We start from the raw sequence: 21,909 nt of genomic DNA, 5'->3' as shown, positions 1-21,909 counted from the left end.
TACACTTTCATAACTTGGTTACTATAATTAGTGTCATACATCTCACACTACAAAATACACTTTCATAACTTGGTTACTATAATTAGTGTCATACATCTAACACTACAAAATACACTTTCATAACTTGGTTACTATAATTAGTGTCATACATCTCACACTACAAAATACACTTTCATAACTTGGTTACTATAATTAGTGTCATACATCTCACACTACAAAATACACTTTCATAACTTGGTTACTATAATTAGTGTCATACATCTCACACTACAAAATACACTTTCATAACTTGGTTACTATAATTAGTGTCATACATCTCACACTACAAAATACACTTTCATAACTTGGTTACTATAATTAGTGTCATACATCTCACACTACAAAATACACTTTCATAACTTGGTTACTATAATTAGTGTCATACATCTCACACTACAAAATACACTTTCATAACTTGGTTACTATAATTAGTGTCATACATCTCACACTACAAAATACACTTTCATAACTTGGTTACTATAATTAGTGTCATACATCTCACACTACAAAATACACTTTCATAACTTGGTTACTATAATTAGTGTCATACATCTCACACTACAAAATACACTTTCATAACTTGGTTACTATAATTAGTGTCATACATCTCACACTACAAAATACACTTTCATAACTTGGTTACTATAATTAGTGTCATACATCTCACACTACAAAATACACTTTCATAACTTGGTTACTATAATTAGTGTCATACATCTCACACTACAAAACACACTTTCATAACTTGGTTACTATAATTAGTGTCATACATCTCACACTACAAAATACACTTTCATAACTTGGTTACTATAATTAGTGTCATACATCTCACACTACAAAATACACTTTCATAACTTGGTTACTATAATTAGTGTCATACATCTCACACTACAAAATACACTTTCATAACTTGGTTACTATAATTAGTGTCACACATCTCACACTACAAAATAGACTTTCATAACTTGGTTACTATAATTAGTGTCATACATGTCACACTACAAAATACACTTTCATAACTTGGTTACTATAATTAGTGTCATACATCTCACACTACAAAATACACTTTCATAACTTGGTTACTATAACTAGTGTCATACATCTAACACTACAAAATACACTTTCATAACTTGGTTACTATAATTAGTGTCATACATCTCACACTACAAAATACACTTTCATAACTTGGTTACTATAATTAGTGTCATACATCTCACACTACAAAATACACTTTCATAACTTGGTTACTATAATTAGTGTCATACATCTAACACTACAAAATACACTTTCATAACTTGGTTGCTATAATTAGTGTCATACATCTCACACTACAAAATACACTTTCATAACTTGGTTACTATAATTAGTGTCATACATCTCACACTACAAAATACACTTTCATAACTTGGTTACTATAATTAGTGTCATACATCTCACACTACAAAATACACTTTCATAACTTGGTTACTATAATTAGTGTCACACATCTCACACTACAAAATACACTTTAGTAACTTGGTAACCATATGACAATTCTTAATTTCATTTGCAAATAGCGCCATTACTAACACACAAGTAATTTCCTTACACTTTGCCAAAACATGTGATATAGTCACAACACAGAATAAATCGCATGTTTATGTATATTAAACAGGATCAATCATGTATAAATTAAAACAAGATGAGCCAGATTTAAAATTCTCTTTTGTGAAACTTATCTCTACTGGTTCCATATCCACTGTATTGGTAAGTGAAATACTTATTGTAGTATACAGATATGATCTACTTTAGTTTTCACATGTCTCTTCTCATGAAAAACAAAATAATTTTGTATGAAAACACATGGTATCTCTTTGCATGAAAAACATAATAACTTTGTATGAAAACATGTGGTGTCTCTTCTCATGAAAAACATACTAACTTTGTATGAAAACATGTGGTGTCTCTTCTCATGAAAAACAAAATAACTTTGTATGAAAACACGTGGTATCTCTTTACATGGAAAACATAATAACTTTGTATGAAAACATGTGGTGTCTCTTCACATGAAAAACAAAATAACTATATGAAAACATGTGGCATCTCTTCTCATGAAAAACAAAATAACTATATGAAAACATGTGGCATCTCTTCTCATGAAAAACAAAATAACTTTGTATGAAAACACGTGGTATCTCTTTACATGAAAAACATAATAACTTTGTATGAAAACATGTGGTGTCTCTTCACATGAAAAACAAAATAACTATATGAAAACATGTGGCATCTCTTCTCATGAAAAACAAAATAACTATATGAAAACATGTGGTATCTCTTCTCATGAAAAACATAATAACTTTGTATGAAAACATGTGGTATGTGTTTCAGAGAGAATATTACAAGAGGATGTGACAAGTGGGTATGGAATGAAGGGTTTGATTTTCTAAGTGGGTATGGAATGAAGGGTTTGATTTTCTAAGTGGGTATGGAAGGAAGGGTTTGATTTTCTAAGTGGGTATGGAAGGAAGGGTCTGATTTTCTAAGTGGGTATGGAAGAAAGGGTTTGATTTTCTAAGTGAGTATAGAAGGAAGGGTCTGATTTTCAAAGTGTGTATGGAAGGAAGGGTCTGTTTTTCTAAGTGGGTATGGAATGATGGGTCTGATTTGCTAAGTGGGTATGGAAGAAAGGGTCTGATTTTCTAAATGGGTATGGAAGGAAGGGTCTGATTTTTAAAGTGTGTACGGAAGGAAGGGTTTGATTTTTCAAAGTGTGTATGGAAGGAAGGGTTTGATTTTCTAAGTGGGTATGGAAGGAAGGGTCTGATTTTCTAAGTGGGTATGGAAGAAAGGGTCTGATTTTCTAAGTGGGTATGGAAGAAAGGGTCTGATTTTCTAAGTGGGTATGGAAGGAAGGGTCTGATTTTCTAGTTTATGTCCTGTGAATAAGATTGAAGGTTATTAAAATTATTCTTTGCCTGAGTAATAACAATATAATAATGTAATAACATTACATACCTGAGTGATAACAATATAATAATGTAATAACATTACATACCTGAGTGATAACAATATAATAATGTAATAACATTACATACCTGAGTGATAACAATATAATAATGAGTACTTTATGTTAAGTTTCATACTTCTCGGAAGAGTATTAATGAGTTAAGACCTAGAGAGCAAATGTCACAATTTTTGTACATGGGGAAATTTAGGGTTTCTTAAAATATTGAATTATTAAATTCACAACTTGTATAATATTAATATTTGGCCTATTTTGATGCCAAAGTTGTTCTTAAACAATGATAATAAAGTTGTTTACTTAAATTTTGAAAGAAACTCTATAAAAGGATGCTCATATGAAAAGAGTTAAAATTTCCTTCAACTGTAACTTACCCTCAACTTGGTGATCAAACAGGCTGATTTCCATTATTAGGACAAGAACTTGGACGATGACAGCACACTCCTCTCTATTAACTCATCTTAAGAGTCTAAACCAGTATTTTCACCTTACAGTTCACAACTTTAAATGATATTTTTGTCCAACTAAAATAAACAGTGTAACAATGTCCCAAAAGCAACTTTTTAACATAGTATCCTAAAGTAAAACATACCTATATTTAAATGATACGATTGTAAGTATTGTAAAGTAAAACATACCTATATTTAAATGATACGATTGTTAGTATTGTAAAGTAAAACATACCTATATTTAAATGATACGATTGTAAGTATTGTAAAGTAAAACATACCTACATTTAAATGATACGATTGTAAGTATTGTAAAGTAAAACATACCTATATTTAAATGATACGATTGTAAGTATTGTAAAGTAAAACATACCTATATTTAAATGATATGATTGTAAGTATTGTAAAGCAAAACATACCTATATTTAAATGATACGATTGTAAGTATTGTAAAGTAAAACATACCTATATTTCCACACTTGTTTTGCTTTTAATGCTGCTATTGTTGGGAGTTCTACATAAAGATGTGAATCACCTGAACTCTCCAGTTTGACTGCTCCCAGAGGATCAAACACAATAAACACACCTAATAATGTGGCCACAAGTATGATCCAAGCTAAGATATTAGCAATCTGGGGAAAAATAAGAACCTTTTATAGTGTTCTCAATAGACTGATTATCTTAGCATACTTATTACATAGAGAAAATGAAAGTCAAATGAGCATAGGAAATATGTCATACTATTAACTTCAAAGAGTATCATACTGTAACAATACAATACAAAGAGATCAGGAAATATATCATACTATTAACTTCATATAGTATCATAGTGTAACAATACAATACAAAGAGAATAGGAAATATGTCATAATATACTCTTCAAAACAAGAAATGCAAAAGGGATATTTTTTTAATTTTAAAGAGAAATATATGTAATAACGTTACAAGCTCAGAGTATGTGATGTTACACGTTTTAAGGCATTGATTGTCAGACCAAAATGACAATAAAAGTTATGCACTTTGAAAACGGAGGAAAACATCGGATTTTTCGTCAAAACGCATTCGTGTCCAATAAATTTGTTTGAGAGATCTGCATGTTCTGCAAGTACAACATGTGCAAAATCCCTACAAAAGTGACGGGTACTCAGTTTCCATAGCTCAGTGTTAAGCCATCGACACGCAATACAGTTACGCCAAGACTGACTGAAGCACAACGCAACAACGCCATTGGTCGCTTGGAAGCAGGCGAATCTTGATCAGATGTTGCCAGAGCTGTGAATTTCCACCCAAGCACATCACAAGGCTATGGAATCGTCACCAACAACATGGATAAACTCGTGACCGTCCACGATCTGGCAGACCTCATGTGACCACATCTGCACAAGATCGCTACATTTGGTTACATCACCTTCGGGATAAAACCACCACTGCGACGTCTACTGCCTCAACCATACCAGAGTTGCGTAGGATTTCTGATCAGACCGTACGCAACCGTCGAGGAGATTCTTAGGTCCCATGTGCAACCCATCATGGTGAACGTCAACAATGGTTTTCAACATGACAACGCCCATCCTCACACAGCCCAACTCACCACTGTCTTCTTGAGACACCACAATATCAACGTTCTTCCCTGGGCCTCCAGATCACCAGATTTAAACCCCATCAAACATCTTTGGGACAACTTGGACCGACGTCTGCGATGGTGACAACCTCAACCACAGACTCTACCTCAGCTTGCAGCAGCTTTGCAGGCTGAGTGGACAGCCATTCCACAGGATGTGATTTGTCATCTCATCGCTTCCATGGGCAGGAGATGCCAAGCAGTTATTGATGCTCACGGGGGGCATACTCTTTATTGACGTTGAGTGACGTTAAACTTCAACTAGTAAGCGTGAACTTCGCCTTTGCAGACTTTGGATGTTCAGCAGTGAATGTGCAAAGTTTCACAAATGTCATACACAACTACCCGGAATAAACTTGTTAACAATTTGTCTCAAATTTTGCCTTTTGTGTTTCTTTTTTTGAAGAGTATATTAACTTCATATAGTATCACAGTGTAACAATACAATACAAAGAGCTTAGGAAACATGCCATACTATTAACTTTATATAGTATCACAGTGTAAGAATACAATACAAAGAGCTTAGGAAATATGCCATACTATTAACTTTATATAGTATCACAGTGTAAGAATACAATACAAAGAGCTTAGGAAATATGCCATACTATTAACTTCATATAGTATCACAGTGTAACAATACAATACAAAGAGAATAGGAAATATGTCATACTATTAACTTCATACAGTATCATAATGTAACAATACAATACAAAGAGGTCAGGAAATATGTCATACTATTAACTTCATATAGTATCATAGTGTAACAATATAATACAAAGAGGTCAGGAAATATGCCATACTATTAACTTTATATAGTATCACAGTGTAACAATACAATACAAAGAGCTTAGGAAATATGCCATACTATTAACTTCATATAGTATCATAGTGTAACAATACAATACAAAGAGAATAGGAAATATGTCATACTATTAACTTCATATAGTATCACAGTGTAACAATATAATACAAAGAGGTCAGGAAATATGCCATACTATTAACTTTATATAGTATCACAGTGTAACAATACAATACAAAGAGGTTAGGAAATATGTCATACTATTAACTTCATACAGTATCATAATGTAACAATACAATACAAAGAGGTCAGGAAATATGTCATACTATTAACTTCATATAGTATCATAGTGTAACAATATAATACAAAGAGGTCAGGAAATATGCCATACTATTAACTTTATATAGTATCACAGTGTAACAATACAATACAAAGAGCTTAGGAAATATGCCATACTATTAACTTCATATAGTATCATAGTGTAACAATACAATACAAAGAGAATAGGAAATATGTCATACTATTAACTTCATATAGTATCACAGTGTAACAATATAATACAAAGAGGTCAGGAAATATGCCATACTATTAACTTTATATAGTATCACAGTGTAACAATACAATACAAAGAGGTTAGGAAATATGTCATACTATTAACTTCATATAGTATCACAGTGTAACAATATAATACAAAGAGGTCAGGAAATATGCCATACTATTAACTTTATATAGTATCACAGTGTAACAATACAATACAAAGAGGTTAGGAAATATGCCATACTATTAACTTCATATAGTATCACAGTGTAACAATACAATACAAAGAGGTTAGGAAATATGTCATACTATTAACTTCATACAGTATCATAGTGTAACAATACAATACAAAGAGGTCAGGAAATATGCCATACTATTAACTTTATATAGTATCACAGTGTAACAATACAATACAAAGAGGTTAGGAAATATGCCATACTATTAACTTCATACAGTATCATAGTGTAACAATACAATACAAAGAGGTCAGGAAATATGTCATACTATTAACTGTATCACAGTGTAACAATACAATACAAAGAGGTTAGGAAATATGTCATACTATTAACTTCATACAGTATCATAGTGTAACAATACAATACAAAGAGGTCAGGAAATATGTCATACTATTAACTTCATACAGTATCATAGTGTAACAATACAATACAAAGAGGTCAGGAAATATGTCATACTATTAACTTCATACAGTATCATAGTGTAACAATACAATACAAAGAGGTCAGGAAATATGTCATACTATTAACTTCATATAGTATCATAGTGTAACAATATAATAATGTTTGTTGTTATCCTTCTTTAAAAGTGAAGCTGAAGAGACTACTTGACTGGAATTGTGAAGAATAGATAAACTAAGGAAAACTACCAGTTAATTAATAAGCTTGAATGGCACTTGTGCACAAGATCATGAAATGAAAAGAAAAATTAAATGAGTAATACCAGTGAGTTGTCTGCTACCTATTCAACAGTTAACAATAACTCTTGGCAGTTAGTGGTACCATCCAGTTCTCTTTCCTCTAGTCAACAGACACAAACAACAGCAGTAACACAAACATAAAAACTGTTGGTAGCTGGTGTTGCTAAAGAGTCATCTTTCTTTTACTGTGCAGTTAGAAACTGTGAAATTGGAACATAGACTTAACAGTTTTGTCATAAGAAAAGTTAGGTGAACAATCTTTGGTGGAAATATTTCAGTTGGAAATCTTATCGTGAAGAAGTCATTACCATATCTAAATAATTTATATCAGTTTTTATATGGTAGCTGGCTTATTAAATTGTGCCTTTTATTTCAGTTTTTTATAAATGATGATTTAAACACCATTCCTCATCTTCAGTAGTTAACAGATGGAAACAAGACACCATTCCTCATCTTCAATAGTTAACAGATGAAAATAAGACATCATTCCTCATCTTCAATAGTTAACAGATGGAAACAAGACATCATTCCTCATCTTCAATAGTTAACAGATGAAAATAAGACATCATTCCTCATCTTCAATAGTTAACAGATGGAAACAAGACACCATTCCTCATCTTCAATAGTTAACAGATGGAAACAAGACACCATTCCTCATCTTTAATAGTTAACAGATGGAAACAAGACATCATTCCTCATCTTCAATAGTTAACAGATGGAAACAAGACACCATTCCTCATCTTCAATAGTTAACAGATGGAAACAAGACATCATTCCTCATCTTCAATAGTTAACAGATGGAAACAAGACACCATTCCTCATCTTCAATAGTTAACAGATGGAAACAAGACATCATTCCTCATCTTCAATAGTTAACAGATGGAAACAAGACACCATTCCTCATCTTCAATAGTTAACAGATGGAAACAAGACATCATTCCTGATCTTCAATAGTTAACAGATGGAAACAAGACATCATTCCTGATCTTCAATAGTTAACAGATGGAAACAAGACACCATTCCTCATCTTCAATAGTTAACAGATGGAAACAAGACATCATTCCTCATCTTCAATAGTTAACAGATGGAAACAAGACACCATTCCTCATCTTCAATAGTTAACAGATGGAAACAAGACATCATTCCTCATCTTCAATAGTTAACAGATGGAAACAAGACATCATTCCTCATCTTCAATAGTTAACAGATGGAAACAAGACATCATTCCTCATCTTCAATAGTTAACAGATGGAAACAAGACACCATTCCTCATCTTCAATAGTTAACAGATGGAAACAAGACATCATTCCTCATCTTCAATAGTTAACAGATGGAAACAAGACATCATTCCTCATCTTCAATAGTTAACAGATGGAAACAAGACATCATTCCTCATCTTCAATAGTTAACAGATGGAAACAAGACACCATTCCTCATCTTCAATAGTTAACAGATGGAAACAAGACATCATTCCTCATCTTCAATAGTTAACAGATGGAAACAAGACATCATTCCTCATCTTCAATAGTTAACAGATGGAAACAAGACACCATTCCTCATCTTCAATAGTTAACAGATGGAAACAAGACATCATTCCTGATCTTCAATAGTTAACAGATGGAAACAAGACACCATTCCTCATCTTCAATAGTTAACAGATGGAAACAAGACATCATTCCTGATCTTCAATAGTTAACAGATGGAAACAAGACACCATTCCTCATCTTCAATAGTTAACAGATGGAAACAAGACATCATTCCTGATCTTCAATAGTTAACAGATGGAAACAAGACATCATTCCTCATCTTCAATAGTTAACAGATGGAAACAAGACACCATTCCTCATCTTCAATAGTTAACAGATGGAAACAAGACATCATTCCTCATCTTCAATAGTTAACAGATGGAAACAAGACACCATTCCTCATCTTCAATAGTTAACAGATGGAAACAAGACATCATTCCTCATCTTCAATAGTTAACAGATGGAAACAAGACATCATTCCTCATCTTCAATAGTTAACAGATGGAAACAAGACACCATTCCTCATCTTCAATAGTTAACAGATGGAAACAAGACATCATTCCTCATCTTCAATAGTTAACAGATGGAAACAAGACATCATTCCTCATCTTCAATAGTTAACAGATGGAAACAAGACATCATTCCTCATCTTCAATAGTTAACAGATGGAAACAAGACACCATTCCTCATCTTCAATAGTTAACAGATGGAAACAAGACATCATTCCTCATCTTCAATAGTTAACAGATGGAAACAAGACACCATTCCTCATCTTCAATAGTTAACAGATGGAAACAAGACACCATTCCTCATCTTCAATAGTTAACAGATGGAAACAAGACATCATTCCTCATCTTCAATAGTTAACAGATGGAAACAAGACACCATTCCTCATCTTCAATAGTTAACAGATGGAAACAAGACATCATTCCTGATCTTCAATAGTTAACAGATGGAAACAAGACACCATTCCTCATCTTCAATAGTTAACAGATGGAAACAAGACATCATTCCTGATCTTCAATAGTTAACAGATGGAAACAAGACACCATTCCTCATCTTCAATAGTTAACAGATGGAAACAAGACATCATTCCTGATCTTCAATAGTTAACAGATGGAAACAAGACATCATTCCTCATCTTCAGATGGAAACAAGACATCATTCCTCATCTTCAATAGTTAACAGATGGAAACAAGACACCATTCCTCATCTTCAATAGTTAACAGATGGAAACAAGACATCATTCCTCTTCATCTTCATTCCTGATCTTCAATAGTTAACAGATGGAAACAAGACATCATTCCTCATCTTAAATAGTTAACAGATGGAAACAAGACACCATTCCTCATCTTCAATAGTTAACAGATAAAAACAAGACACCATTCCTCATCTTCAATAGTTAACGGATGGAAAGAAGATAAGAAAAACATAACTGCATTAATTCTGTGCCACACATACCTAACAGACAAATTGAAACAAGGTTCCTTACCTCTACAATAAGTACAACATCTTCTGACTCACAGCTGTGGCTATTTGGTGAAAAAGCCCACAGAGTTCCCAAAATCGTCCAAGCTACTTCTGGTATTATTAACAACAATCGAAAGTACAACAGCTTTGAAACAGCTTGTCGAGGACGTGTCTGCAAAATATTTTATGCACAAACTTTCAAAATATTTTATTGGAATTTAAAGCTCTTTTATATTATTATTATTATCAGTAATACACTTTCTTCATCCATAATACTCTATATGTCAGACATCTTGATAAGTAAATCAGTTCACTAGTGATTTCTTAATTAAGCACTGAACACCAGTAATTATTGTTGTTTTCCTTCATATTTGTGCATCTGTTGAAGCAATATTTAAGTGAAAACAGTCAACACAGTGTACAAACTTATCAACAGAGTGCACAAACTTATCAACACAGTGTACAAACTTATCAACACAGTGCACAAACTTATCAATACAGCATACAAACTTATCAACAGAGTGCACAAACTTATCAACACAGTGCACAAACTTATCAACAGAGTGCACAAACTTATCAACAGAGTGCACAAACTTATCAACACAGTGCACAAACTTATCAACACAGTGCACAAACTTAACACAGTGCACAAACTTATCAATACAGCATACAAACTTATCAACACAGTGCACAAACTTATCAACACAGTGTACAAACTTATCAACACAGTGCACAAACTTATCAACAGAGTGCACAAACTTATCAATACAGCATACAAACTTATCAACAGAGTGCACAAACTTATCAACACAGCATACAAACTTATCAACAGAGTGCACAAACTTATCAACACAGTGCACAAACTTATCAACAGAGTGCACAAACTTATTTGTGATGTTTATATTACTTACATCAGCCAGTTTACTGGTATCACTTGTTTTTACAGTTTGAAATACTGTTGGGATTTATTTACAGAGAGAGTTCCACTTCCAGGTGGATTTTGGAAGAATAAGGTAATTATATACATTGTAGGTGACAGACAAAGGAGTTGCACAAAACATCATGATTAACTAATTCATAATATTGCACTGTTCTTCATAGTCTAACTGTGCAATAGATTAGGAAATTTAAAATAAAGAGAAATTACATTTAACATTTTAGTGACACTGTTTTAATAAATGAGAAGTAACTAATTTGAAACCAAGATAATCATGCAGAGAAAATCTTACCTCAATAACTGATCCCTTAGTAGTAAACCATATGATCACACTGTTGACAGCTATAACAAGGGTCAAACAAACTAAAACTCCAATCAAGTAAATGCTCAACAGTTCTGAACCATTGCAGCCTGCATGACTTTGATGTTTCACAAACACTCCCACGACAACACATAACCTTTAAAATAGAAATACAGGTTCACTGACAGTATTAATTACTAGATATATAACTAGTTTTTACTTCAATAATCAACAGCACACTTCAATATCTACACATTTAACTCACAGTTTTTTATGTGAAGCTTCAATAAACCATATACAAACATTAGGAATATGAGACAAGAAAATGTGAATATACCCAAACATTAGGAATATGAGACAAGAAAATGGAAATATACACAAACATTAGGAATACGAGACAAGAAAATGGGAATATACACAAATATTAGGAATACAAGACAACAAAATGGGAGTATACACAAACATTAGGAATATGAGGCAACAAAATGGGAGTATACACAAACATTAGGAATATGAGGCAACAAAATGGGAATATACACAAACATTAGGAATATGAGGCAACAAAATGGGAATATACACAAACATTAGGAATATGAGACAACAAAATGGGAATATACACAAACATTAGGAATACGAGACAAGAAAATGGAAATATACACAAACATTAGGAATACGAGACAAGAAAATGGGAATATACACAAACATGAGACAAGAAAATGGAAATATACACAAACATTAGGAATACGAGACAAGAAAATGGGAATATACACAAACATTAGGAATACAAGACAACAAAATGGGAATATACACAAACATTAGGAATATGAGGCAACAAAATGGGAATATACACAAACATTAGGAATATGAGGCAACAAAATGGGAATATACACAAACATTAGGAATATGAGGCAACAAAATGGGAATATACACAAACATTAGGAATATGAGGCAACAAAATGGGAATATACACAAACATTAGGAATATGAGGCAACAAAATGGGAATATACACAAACATTAGGAATATGAGGCAACAAAATGGGAATATACACAAACATTAGGAATATGAGGCAACAAAATGGGAATATACACAAACATTAGGAATATGAGGCAACAAAATGGGAGTATACACAAACATTAGGAATATGAGGCAACAAAATGGGAATATACACAAACATTAGGAATATGAGGCAACAAAATGGGAATATACACAAACATTAGGAATATGAGGCAACAAAATGGGAATATACACAAACATTAGGAATATGAGGCAACAAAATGGGAATATACACAAACATTAGGAATATGAGACAACAAAATTTGAATATAAACCAAGGGTTTATTAAGAATTCACATCTACTTTTAATTAAACAAAAATTAAGAAAATATTTTTACAATACTCCCTAAAAGAGCAAAGTAAAACACAAAATTCCCAGAATTCATTATTTCACAGCAGGATAAGATAGGCCTGAAATTATCTTACCACCTTTTGAAACCACCCTGGTACTTTTACAACAATACATGAGGCACAATGTGACAATAAGAAATACAAGAGACAGTTAAACATATTTTGTTCACTCCCACTTTTTACAATCAGTCTAATTCACCAAACTCAACTTTGGTTATACTTCTCAAAAGGAAAAGGTTCAACAGGCAATACAATAAATGTTTACAACAGGAAGGGACTAGAGAGAAAAACTATATTTATTTTGTTTAAATATGCTGTGTAAAAGTGAAGTAGGAATGAGACATAGTTACATACAGATGAACCCTTGCCCTACAGGCTCTCTTGATGTTAATAACCATCACAGTTTCTGTACTATAACTTTTAATACGATAAGTACCTTCACAAAATACGACAAAGAAATTTAATGTTTGAGATATTGTGTTTACATCTTATTTTCTAGCTACAAGTCCACATGTTGACACTCTTAAATATTATGGCTTGTAGAGAGAGTCAGAATATGGAATTGTAGCATGAGAAAATAATGACAACACCACATCTCAAGCACTGAGCTTGTTACACACCACATCTCAAGCACTGAGCTTGTTACACACCACATCTCAAGCACTGAGCTTGTTACACACCACATCTCAAGCACTGAGCTTGTTACACACCACATCTCAAGCACTGAGCTTGTTACACACCACATCTCAAGCACTGAGCTTGTTACACACCACATCTCAAGCACTGAGCTTATTACACACCACATCTCAAGCACTGAGCTTGTTACACACCACATCTCAAGCACTGAGCTTGTTACACACCACATCTCAAGCACTGAGCTTGTTACACACCACATCTCAAGCACTGAGCTTGTTAATTTGTTTTCATTGCACTTGCATTTTTATTTCAAGCTGTCTTGTTTCTGAAATCTTTGAAGATTTCAATTCCCCTCTTTTTAATTAAACAATTTTATTAATAGTTTCATCTCTCATAGTTTCTCAAATGATTCCTTATCTGAGTGACATTTTGCCATTAGCCAAGTTTATAGGATGTTTACTCATGAATCACTTTGAAGTCTGTTTTCATGACTTCAGTGCACACTATATAACAGTTTAGTATTCTATAAACAGAGTCACTTTAGATGACTGAATTCATTCACAGAGTAACCACACTGAAAGAACTATGAATTACTTCTAAGTCTGTTCTCCAACCAATTCTTATAACAGGCAGCTATTAATAAAATAATTAGTGTTTACTGTTGACCCTGTTGGCTTGTTAATTATTTTAACAAAAACACACGTATCTCATCTTAACTGAACTATTTTAAGCAGCCTAACAACTTGTTTGATTTAAACATTAAAAACCAAGTTGTTACATAAAATATTTATATAACTTATATTTCATATTTAATTGTTAAGTTACTTTAGTTCATTACTCTATTCTTCTCACTTCAAACTTTTATTACACTTACTTCATATTTGTACTCTGGCTGTTCTGACTACCATATATTACACTTTATCATATCCATTAAGAAATTGTGTACTTTTTCTATGAATGTTTTTATCTCTCGGCAATGAAAAACAGTCTTTTTAAATGAAATGACTAAATTATTTTAATTTTTCATTCAATAAACAGGTGTTATGAATAAACCTAAAGCAAATGATAGAACATATCATTGTAAACAGCATATCACAGGTTGCATCATCATCTTATTTCACAATATACAAAACACCAACAGCTTTATATTAGATTTTCATAGCAAATGTCATTATACATATACTGTAGAAATGCCCATCATCTGTGTCACATCCATTATACATACCCCGATACAAAAGTAATATTAAGAACAACATACTGTAGAAATGCCCATCATCTGTATCACATCCATTATACATACCCCGATACAAAAGTAATATTAAGAACAACATACTGTAGAAATGCCCATCATCTGTATCACATCCATTATACATACCCCGATACAACATAGTAAAATATTAAGAACAACATACCCGATACAAAAGTAATATTAAGAACATGTATAAATGCCCATCATCTGTGTCACATCCATTATACATACCCCGATACAAAAGTAATATTAAGAACAACATACTGTAGAAATGCCCATCATCTGTGTCACATCCATTATACATACCCCGATACAAAAGTAATATTAAGAACAACATACTGTAGAAATGCCCATCATCTGTGTCACATCCATTCCATGTTTTACGATACTTCATATTACGACACAAAAGTCCCAACTGGTGATTCATATAACCTTTAATTTTAAATCATATCTACCTACCATAGCATACGGATCCCTATCTCAAATAATGCTGGAAATAGGAGGTCGTCACTTCCAATTCCCCAACGACGGTTACAAGCAATGAGACCAGGCATTTTAATCGGTAGTGGTTCCTGAACTCCAGACCATGGTTAATAATATCACAAGTCTAAGAGAATGAAATAACATTAAGTTATGAATAACATTATGTCAAATTCAATCTGAGACGAATTTTCTAAATTTTTATTTTTTAATCTAAAAGGTAAAAAAGGATGTTGAATTTTTATGTAAGAAATGAATATTACTGTTAATTTGCCTTACCAAAGCAATTTCATATTTCTCATATTCAAAACTTTTTATTTTTAATATGAAGTTTCATTAGCATTAGCTTAACAAGCAAAAATAAATAAAAAAGAAATTGCACGTACTTTGTATATATAATTTGTGTTAAAAATGTGTTGTGTAGATATTTGTGTTCATAAATTATAATTTTATAGGTAGACTTAACACGTAGTTCTAGTACTAAAAACTATTTAATTTGAGAAAGTTTAAAATATTATAACTTAATTTTAACGAAAACTGACATCCTTTACCATGAATGAATAAAAAATATTTTATTAAAACTGTGATACAGTACATATAGTTTAATACACATAAAGTTTCACCTTGTTCGACTTTAACTGTTACAAGTTTCAGTGTATCTTATATACTATTTTTTAGTATAACAAGGCTTTTTGTCATGAGATTATATCACCATTACGAATTACAATAAATTTAATGCTAATTACCTTATAACATAATACATATATCACTTTCTGTACAGTCAGCGATCAACTCATACTTAGATCGTTTGAGCCAAAGTTGTTTGCCAGCACATGACATCAACCATCATTGTATTTTCATACAAAAGAGAAAAGGGAACCAAATATTTGATAATGACATTCAAAATGATTGTTAACAACATCTACAGAATGAAATACATTTGAAACAATATCACTATATATATGTGTATGTTATAAACTAATAATATAAAATAATTCTTAACTTACTGAGGTTACTCGTTAACAGTTATCTCTGGTCATAATATTTTATAAAGTCAAATTTAAAAAAAGGTGGCGGTAAATATGTAATACAATTCAGAAATATTTATGAATTTTTTAAGAGACCTAAAAGTTTGACATTATTTTGAAATTATAGTATTGACTAAACTTTTAATAATTAGATGGAAACATCGTCGTAGTTTTACATATTTTAGCGAAGAGAAACATGATGAATATTACACTATCGTGAGGAACCCATTTGAAGTAAATATATATATATGTGTGTGTGTGTGTGTGTGTGTAGAAGGGATGGCTGATATGGATATTGTAAACTTTTATTGAAGCACAAAACAAGTAACATTTCAACTTCTTTAGGTTATCATTAGGTTAAGAATAAACATTAATTGATTATATTTTATTAGTATGTACTATAGGTTTCGACAACAGCTTTATTTTTAATACAGTATCGAAACAACTTAAAATTTGACGATGCTAGTTAAAGGATACTAAGAAATAAACTTCAATTTTTTTAACGTTTAGTCCATATAAGAGTCACAGAGTGGTAACAGATTTCAGTGTATTTATTAGTTCAGTGCTACAATTGAAATTTAATTATGACTGAATTAGATAGTTCAATAATTTATAAGTGAGCTGTCACCGCAGGATTTTCGGGATAACTTGAAGGGGCACATAAAATGAAATGCAAGATGAATAAGCTTTAAATGTGTTACGTATGTTGCTTTCATTACATTTCTCGACTATTTATCCCTCAATATCCTATTCAAGACTGTATAAATGCAATGTTCTTAAATTTGCACGAAATATCATATTTACTCAGAGTGAATATTGTTAATCCTATGACTGGTTATTCACATTAGAACATTAGTGAGGCTGTAACATCCAGGTATCACTTCAACAATGTTTATCATTGAAGCAATAGTTTCCTAGATAGAACAGGTATTATCTACTAATGAACAACAAAGGAACAAAGCCAACTAGAATAAAATCATCTTAATAAAAACCTGTCTTATGCACGATAAAGAATAAATTCAGAATAAATACCACAGTATTACAGGAAGAATAGAAACGTGTGATACATACACAGTTTCTTACCTTCTCTACTACATGTTTGTCATTGTTAGATACACACGACTGTTTCAATTTAAGTTTAATGCAAGTGTTATGGTTTAGGTAGTTCCATGATAATGTGAGTGTTAAATTCAGTTATTTTTAAAAGAGATAGATTATTATAAATTTGTCTACATAACTGCTTAAGAATCTTTACGTAATTGTCGTGAATTGGTGATTATTATAACATTGCGCCATGTTCCTATAATTTTTTAAAGTTTTCTCGTTGTTTAAATCGAGTATTATTGCATCATAAAATGCTCCCAGTTGCACAGAAATATGTCTATTGATTTACAACACTAGAAACCGGGTTTCGATACCCGTTGTGGTTAGAGCACAGATTGTCCAGTATGTAGCTTTTGCTTAACTACAAACAAAGCATCGTAAAATCTCGTAATGCGTGAAATGTTCTAGGTTTCTTTCCGGCTATATCCCCGTCACACCAAACGTACTCGCCCTATCAGTCGTGGAGGCGTTATAATGTGACGGTCAATCTCACCATTCGTTGATTAAAGAGTAGCCCAAGAGTTGGCGGTGGGTGGTGATGAATAGCTGCCTTTCCTCTAGTCTTACACTACACAATTAGGGACAACTAGTGCAGGTAGCCCTTGAGTAGGTTTGCGTGAAACAAACCTATAAATACGCGTCTAAAATATAGTTTGATATAGATAGATCGGAACAAAATTATTGTAAGTTTGGCCATAGTGACAATTTCTAAAGTGAAATTATCACAGTTTGTATGATTATAACAGAGTATAGAAGAAATAATTTGTCTTGTGAACTGTGTTCTAAAGGAACAGAACTAGTCTGTGTAGGGCTTGACAAAAAAAATGATATTATTTAAAGGTATAGATACAACTGTGATGACCAAGAATGTATTGTTTGCTTCAACCACCTGGCTATGGCGGGCTCAAAGCAAGACGATATTTAATTTTAATTTTAACCCATATAAAACTAAAATAATATGTGTTCTGTTCGAGTAATTTTTAGATTTTTCTCTCGTCTGTGGAAACACTTTAAGTTCTACAACTTTTACAGCTGTATTAAAAAAATAAAACCATTATATGATCAAACCTGAAACAAAAACCACGCGTAAGACAGACACAAGCAAACAATGCAATATGATAAACATCGTTTAACACAGTAAAGGTATTACAACATATTATAAACGATAATTCTATAACAATGAACTATAGTGGTAATTAAAAATTATCATAAAAGAAAACCCTTCAGTAAACTAGTTGTAAGACATGACAAGAACCACTATTTTGTAGTTGATAGCAATGGTACAACATAATTTTCATAACTGGTTGAATGAATAAGTTTTGTAGATTATAAACATCCATGCTGTTATCTTTAATTCTGAGTAAGTCACACTTTATCTTGTAAAATAAGAAGGAATACCCATGTTTGTTCTTGGAACGTTAACTGTACTTTCTGAAGTTCTTAATCCTGGATACCTGTAGCAGTTTACACTACAACCTTATCTGTCACAGCAAACTGAAGTTATAAAGTAGGAGCTTTAATGAAACCACAGTTAACTCTTTGGAAGTACTGGAAAGATCAATTAAAAGATCATGACTTAACACAGGTCATGCAGCAAACTCAAGTTTGACCTGTATTAATAGCATGGATGAACTAAGCCTGTGAAAATTGTACGGTCAGATTCAAGTTGTACTGTACCACCACTTTAAACCAATTGGTACATACATATTTGTTGTCACTGGTTATTTCATGAAGTGCAATGAGGCTTATCCATTGTTAAACACATAAGAACAGTCCGTGTTGGTGTGCTGGTTCAATACTGGATAAGATGTTTTGAAATACAGTGAATGCCAACTGTTCTTCGAGTTGTGTAGGGTGTTAGATGTGGTGAATGTGCAGACTTCACTTTGTCATTACCCACTATGATAAGTTGGCAGTAAAGGTAACACAGACTGACAAGTGGATGCTTGTATAGTTTTTGATCTTGACAACTGACTCGTATGAATATTTACCATATGTAATGACAGTACACATAGAAACTAAGCAGATATCTACAAACTATTTACACAATTAGCTCATGTAACGCAGAAAATGATACTTTATGTGATGTATGAATGAGAGGAAGCCCTTATTGGTAATTACATGATACTTTATGTGATGTATGGATGAGAGGAAGCCCTTATTGGTAATTACGATTTCAAGTTCTGTCTATTGATTACATATGTTATTAAGTACATTTATTGATTGAACATAAAACATTTTATCTACAAGTCACCAGTTTACTTAGTTATCAATAGTCACCAGTTTACTTAGTTATCAATAGTCACCAGTTTACTTAGTTGTCAATAGTCACCAGTTTACTTAGTTGTCAATAGTCACCAGTTTACTTAGTTGTCAATAGTCACCAGTTTACTTAGTTATCAATAGTCACCAGTTTACTTAATTGTCAATAGTCACCAGTTTACTTAGTTATCAATAGTCACCAGTTTACTTAGTTGTCAATAGTCACCAGTTTACTTAGTTATCAATAGTCACCAGTTTACTTAGTTGTCAATAGTCACCAATTTACTTAGTTATCAATAGTCACCAGTTTACTTAGTTATCAATGATCACCAGTTTACTTAGTTATCAATAGTCACCAGTTTACTTAGTTGTCAATAGTCACCAGTTTACTTAGTTATCAATAGTCACCAGTTTACTTAGTTGTCAATAGAAGCAGCAAATGGACGGATAAAACAATAATTTTATGTATAACATATTGTTTAGGGACGACAAGGCACCTGTTGGTCCATCTCGGATATTTAAAACTATTAAATGAATAAATTTAAAGCCACTCCTTATCGTTCATATATTTATCAAGCTTTCTTTTAAACTGACTTGAATTTACTGCCTCTACAACATTCAAAAACAACCTATTCCTTAGGCCAACTACCCTATTTGAAAAATAAAATTGTCTTAGCTGAAGACGGCTTCTACCTTGCCTATTTCTATATTTGTGTTCCGTAGTTCTATAATTTTCGCTGTTAAATATGGAAAAATATCATCCATCAACGTTATCAATTTCTTTTACAATCTTAAACACTTCAATCAGATCTCATCTAACTCTTCTTTTTTCAAGAGAAGACAATTTTAAGGATCTTATTGTCTCCTCATGTGACTACCCCTCCATCCCAGGTACCATTATAGTAACCCTTTTCTCAAACCTTTCCAACATTTCAAGGTAAAGAGCTCAGAACTGAACATAATACTCCAAATGTGGCCTAACCAGTGGCTTGTACAATGATATACAACCTCTCTAATCTTGTATTAAATATTTCTATAGGTACAACCTAAAGTCCTATTTGTTTTATCCGACTATTTAACGTTTTCTGAATAACTAAGTGAACTAGCGATTATATTATATTTTTATTTAAGTTTATAATAATCTTTGTGTCACGGTTCTCAGATTTTGCTGAAGATGGACTAAGTTATTCCGAAACGTTCGAGCCTTGTAAGTAAGATGTTTTATGAACCGCCTTCACCTTCATTATTAGACTTTGGTTTTCCCATCACGAGTCCATTGCTAAGTTATAATATCAATGTGGAATATCTCAGTATGTTTCATCTACACATCTTAGATGAGTCTTTCGGACAGTAGTCTGAGACCTAACAGTTCCAGGATAATGAATATACCATCTGAAAACTTAGTCTGAGACCTAACAGTTCCAGGATAATGAATATACCATCTGAAAACTTAGTCTAAGACATAACAGTTCTAGGATAATGAGTATACCATCTGAAAACTTAGTCTAAGACATAACAGTTCTAGGATAATGAGTATACCATCTCAAAACTTACAAACAATCGTTATAAGGAAAAACAGTTAACAGTACTTGTCTGTCTGTCCATGATGATTCATATGAATAGTCTCTAGAAATGAAGGTAAAAGACAGCTCAGACTACCTGTTGATGTAATTACTACAGTCAGGCAATTAAAAGCTACTGCCTAAAAGTTATAACATTCTTTACTTTTCGTGTCATTGAGTGATAGTGTGTGGTAACAAAGTATGCATTACATATACGATTAGCACCCAATCATTATAACACTTACCACAATAAATAGAGCAAACAACTAGTGACTTAAATGGTGTTCCAACATAAGATTTCTGATCAACCAACTGGTATTGTCACTTACGATACATTGTGTTTTTATTAATCGATTACCAGCAGCTAAGATAGTCATTAGATTGCACAACAATATAATAACTGGTACATGAAAAGTTTGCATGACCAAATATGACAACAAGAAATTTGAAAAACAAATTATAAGGAAGGTATTGTAGCACTTGCTTTCTGAGTTGTCAGATAGTATTTCGTATCTGCTATTTGATGTGTTTCAAAACAACAATAATCAGGTGACTAAAAGGGCATTGC

General features: G+C 32.3%; 1 protein-coding gene across 4 annotated transcripts in view; it reads right to left on the bottom strand.

Moving 5' to 3' along the window:
* Positions 1-16,464, bottom strand: part of LOC143237182 (diacylglycerol lipase-beta-like) — a 53,595-nt gene extending 37,131 nt beyond the window's left edge. For 2 of the 4 annotated variants that reach the window (XR_013019909.1, XM_076476158.1), the window contains exons 1-5: positions 16,132-16,441; positions 15,365-15,512; positions 11,606-11,771; positions 10,399-10,548; positions 3,955-4,121 (exon numbers count right to left, since the gene is read on the bottom strand). Coding sequence is in view for 3 of the 4 variants with exons in the window: in XM_076476158.1 (XP_076332273.1) it covers positions 3,955-4,121; positions 10,399-10,548; positions 11,606-11,771; positions 15,365-15,459 (578 nt within the window). In the remaining variant the exon portion in view is untranslated. Of the gene's footprint in view, positions 1-3,954; positions 4,122-10,398; positions 10,549-11,605; positions 11,772-15,364; positions 15,513-16,131 lie in introns of all 4 variants that reach the window. The other 2 variants (XM_076476159.1, XM_076476161.1) reach the window with 2 other exon arrangements.
* Positions 16,465-21,909: the final 5,445 nt, after the last annotated feature.

The sequence above is a fragment of the Tachypleus tridentatus genome, chromosome 13, assembly GCF_004210375.1.
Source record: "Tachypleus tridentatus isolate NWPU-2018 chromosome 13, ASM421037v1, whole genome shotgun sequence".
NCBI lineage: Eukaryota > Metazoa > Arthropoda > Merostomata > Xiphosura > Limulidae > Tachypleus > Tachypleus tridentatus.
This window is presented reverse-complemented; position numbering and strand designations above follow the sequence as displayed.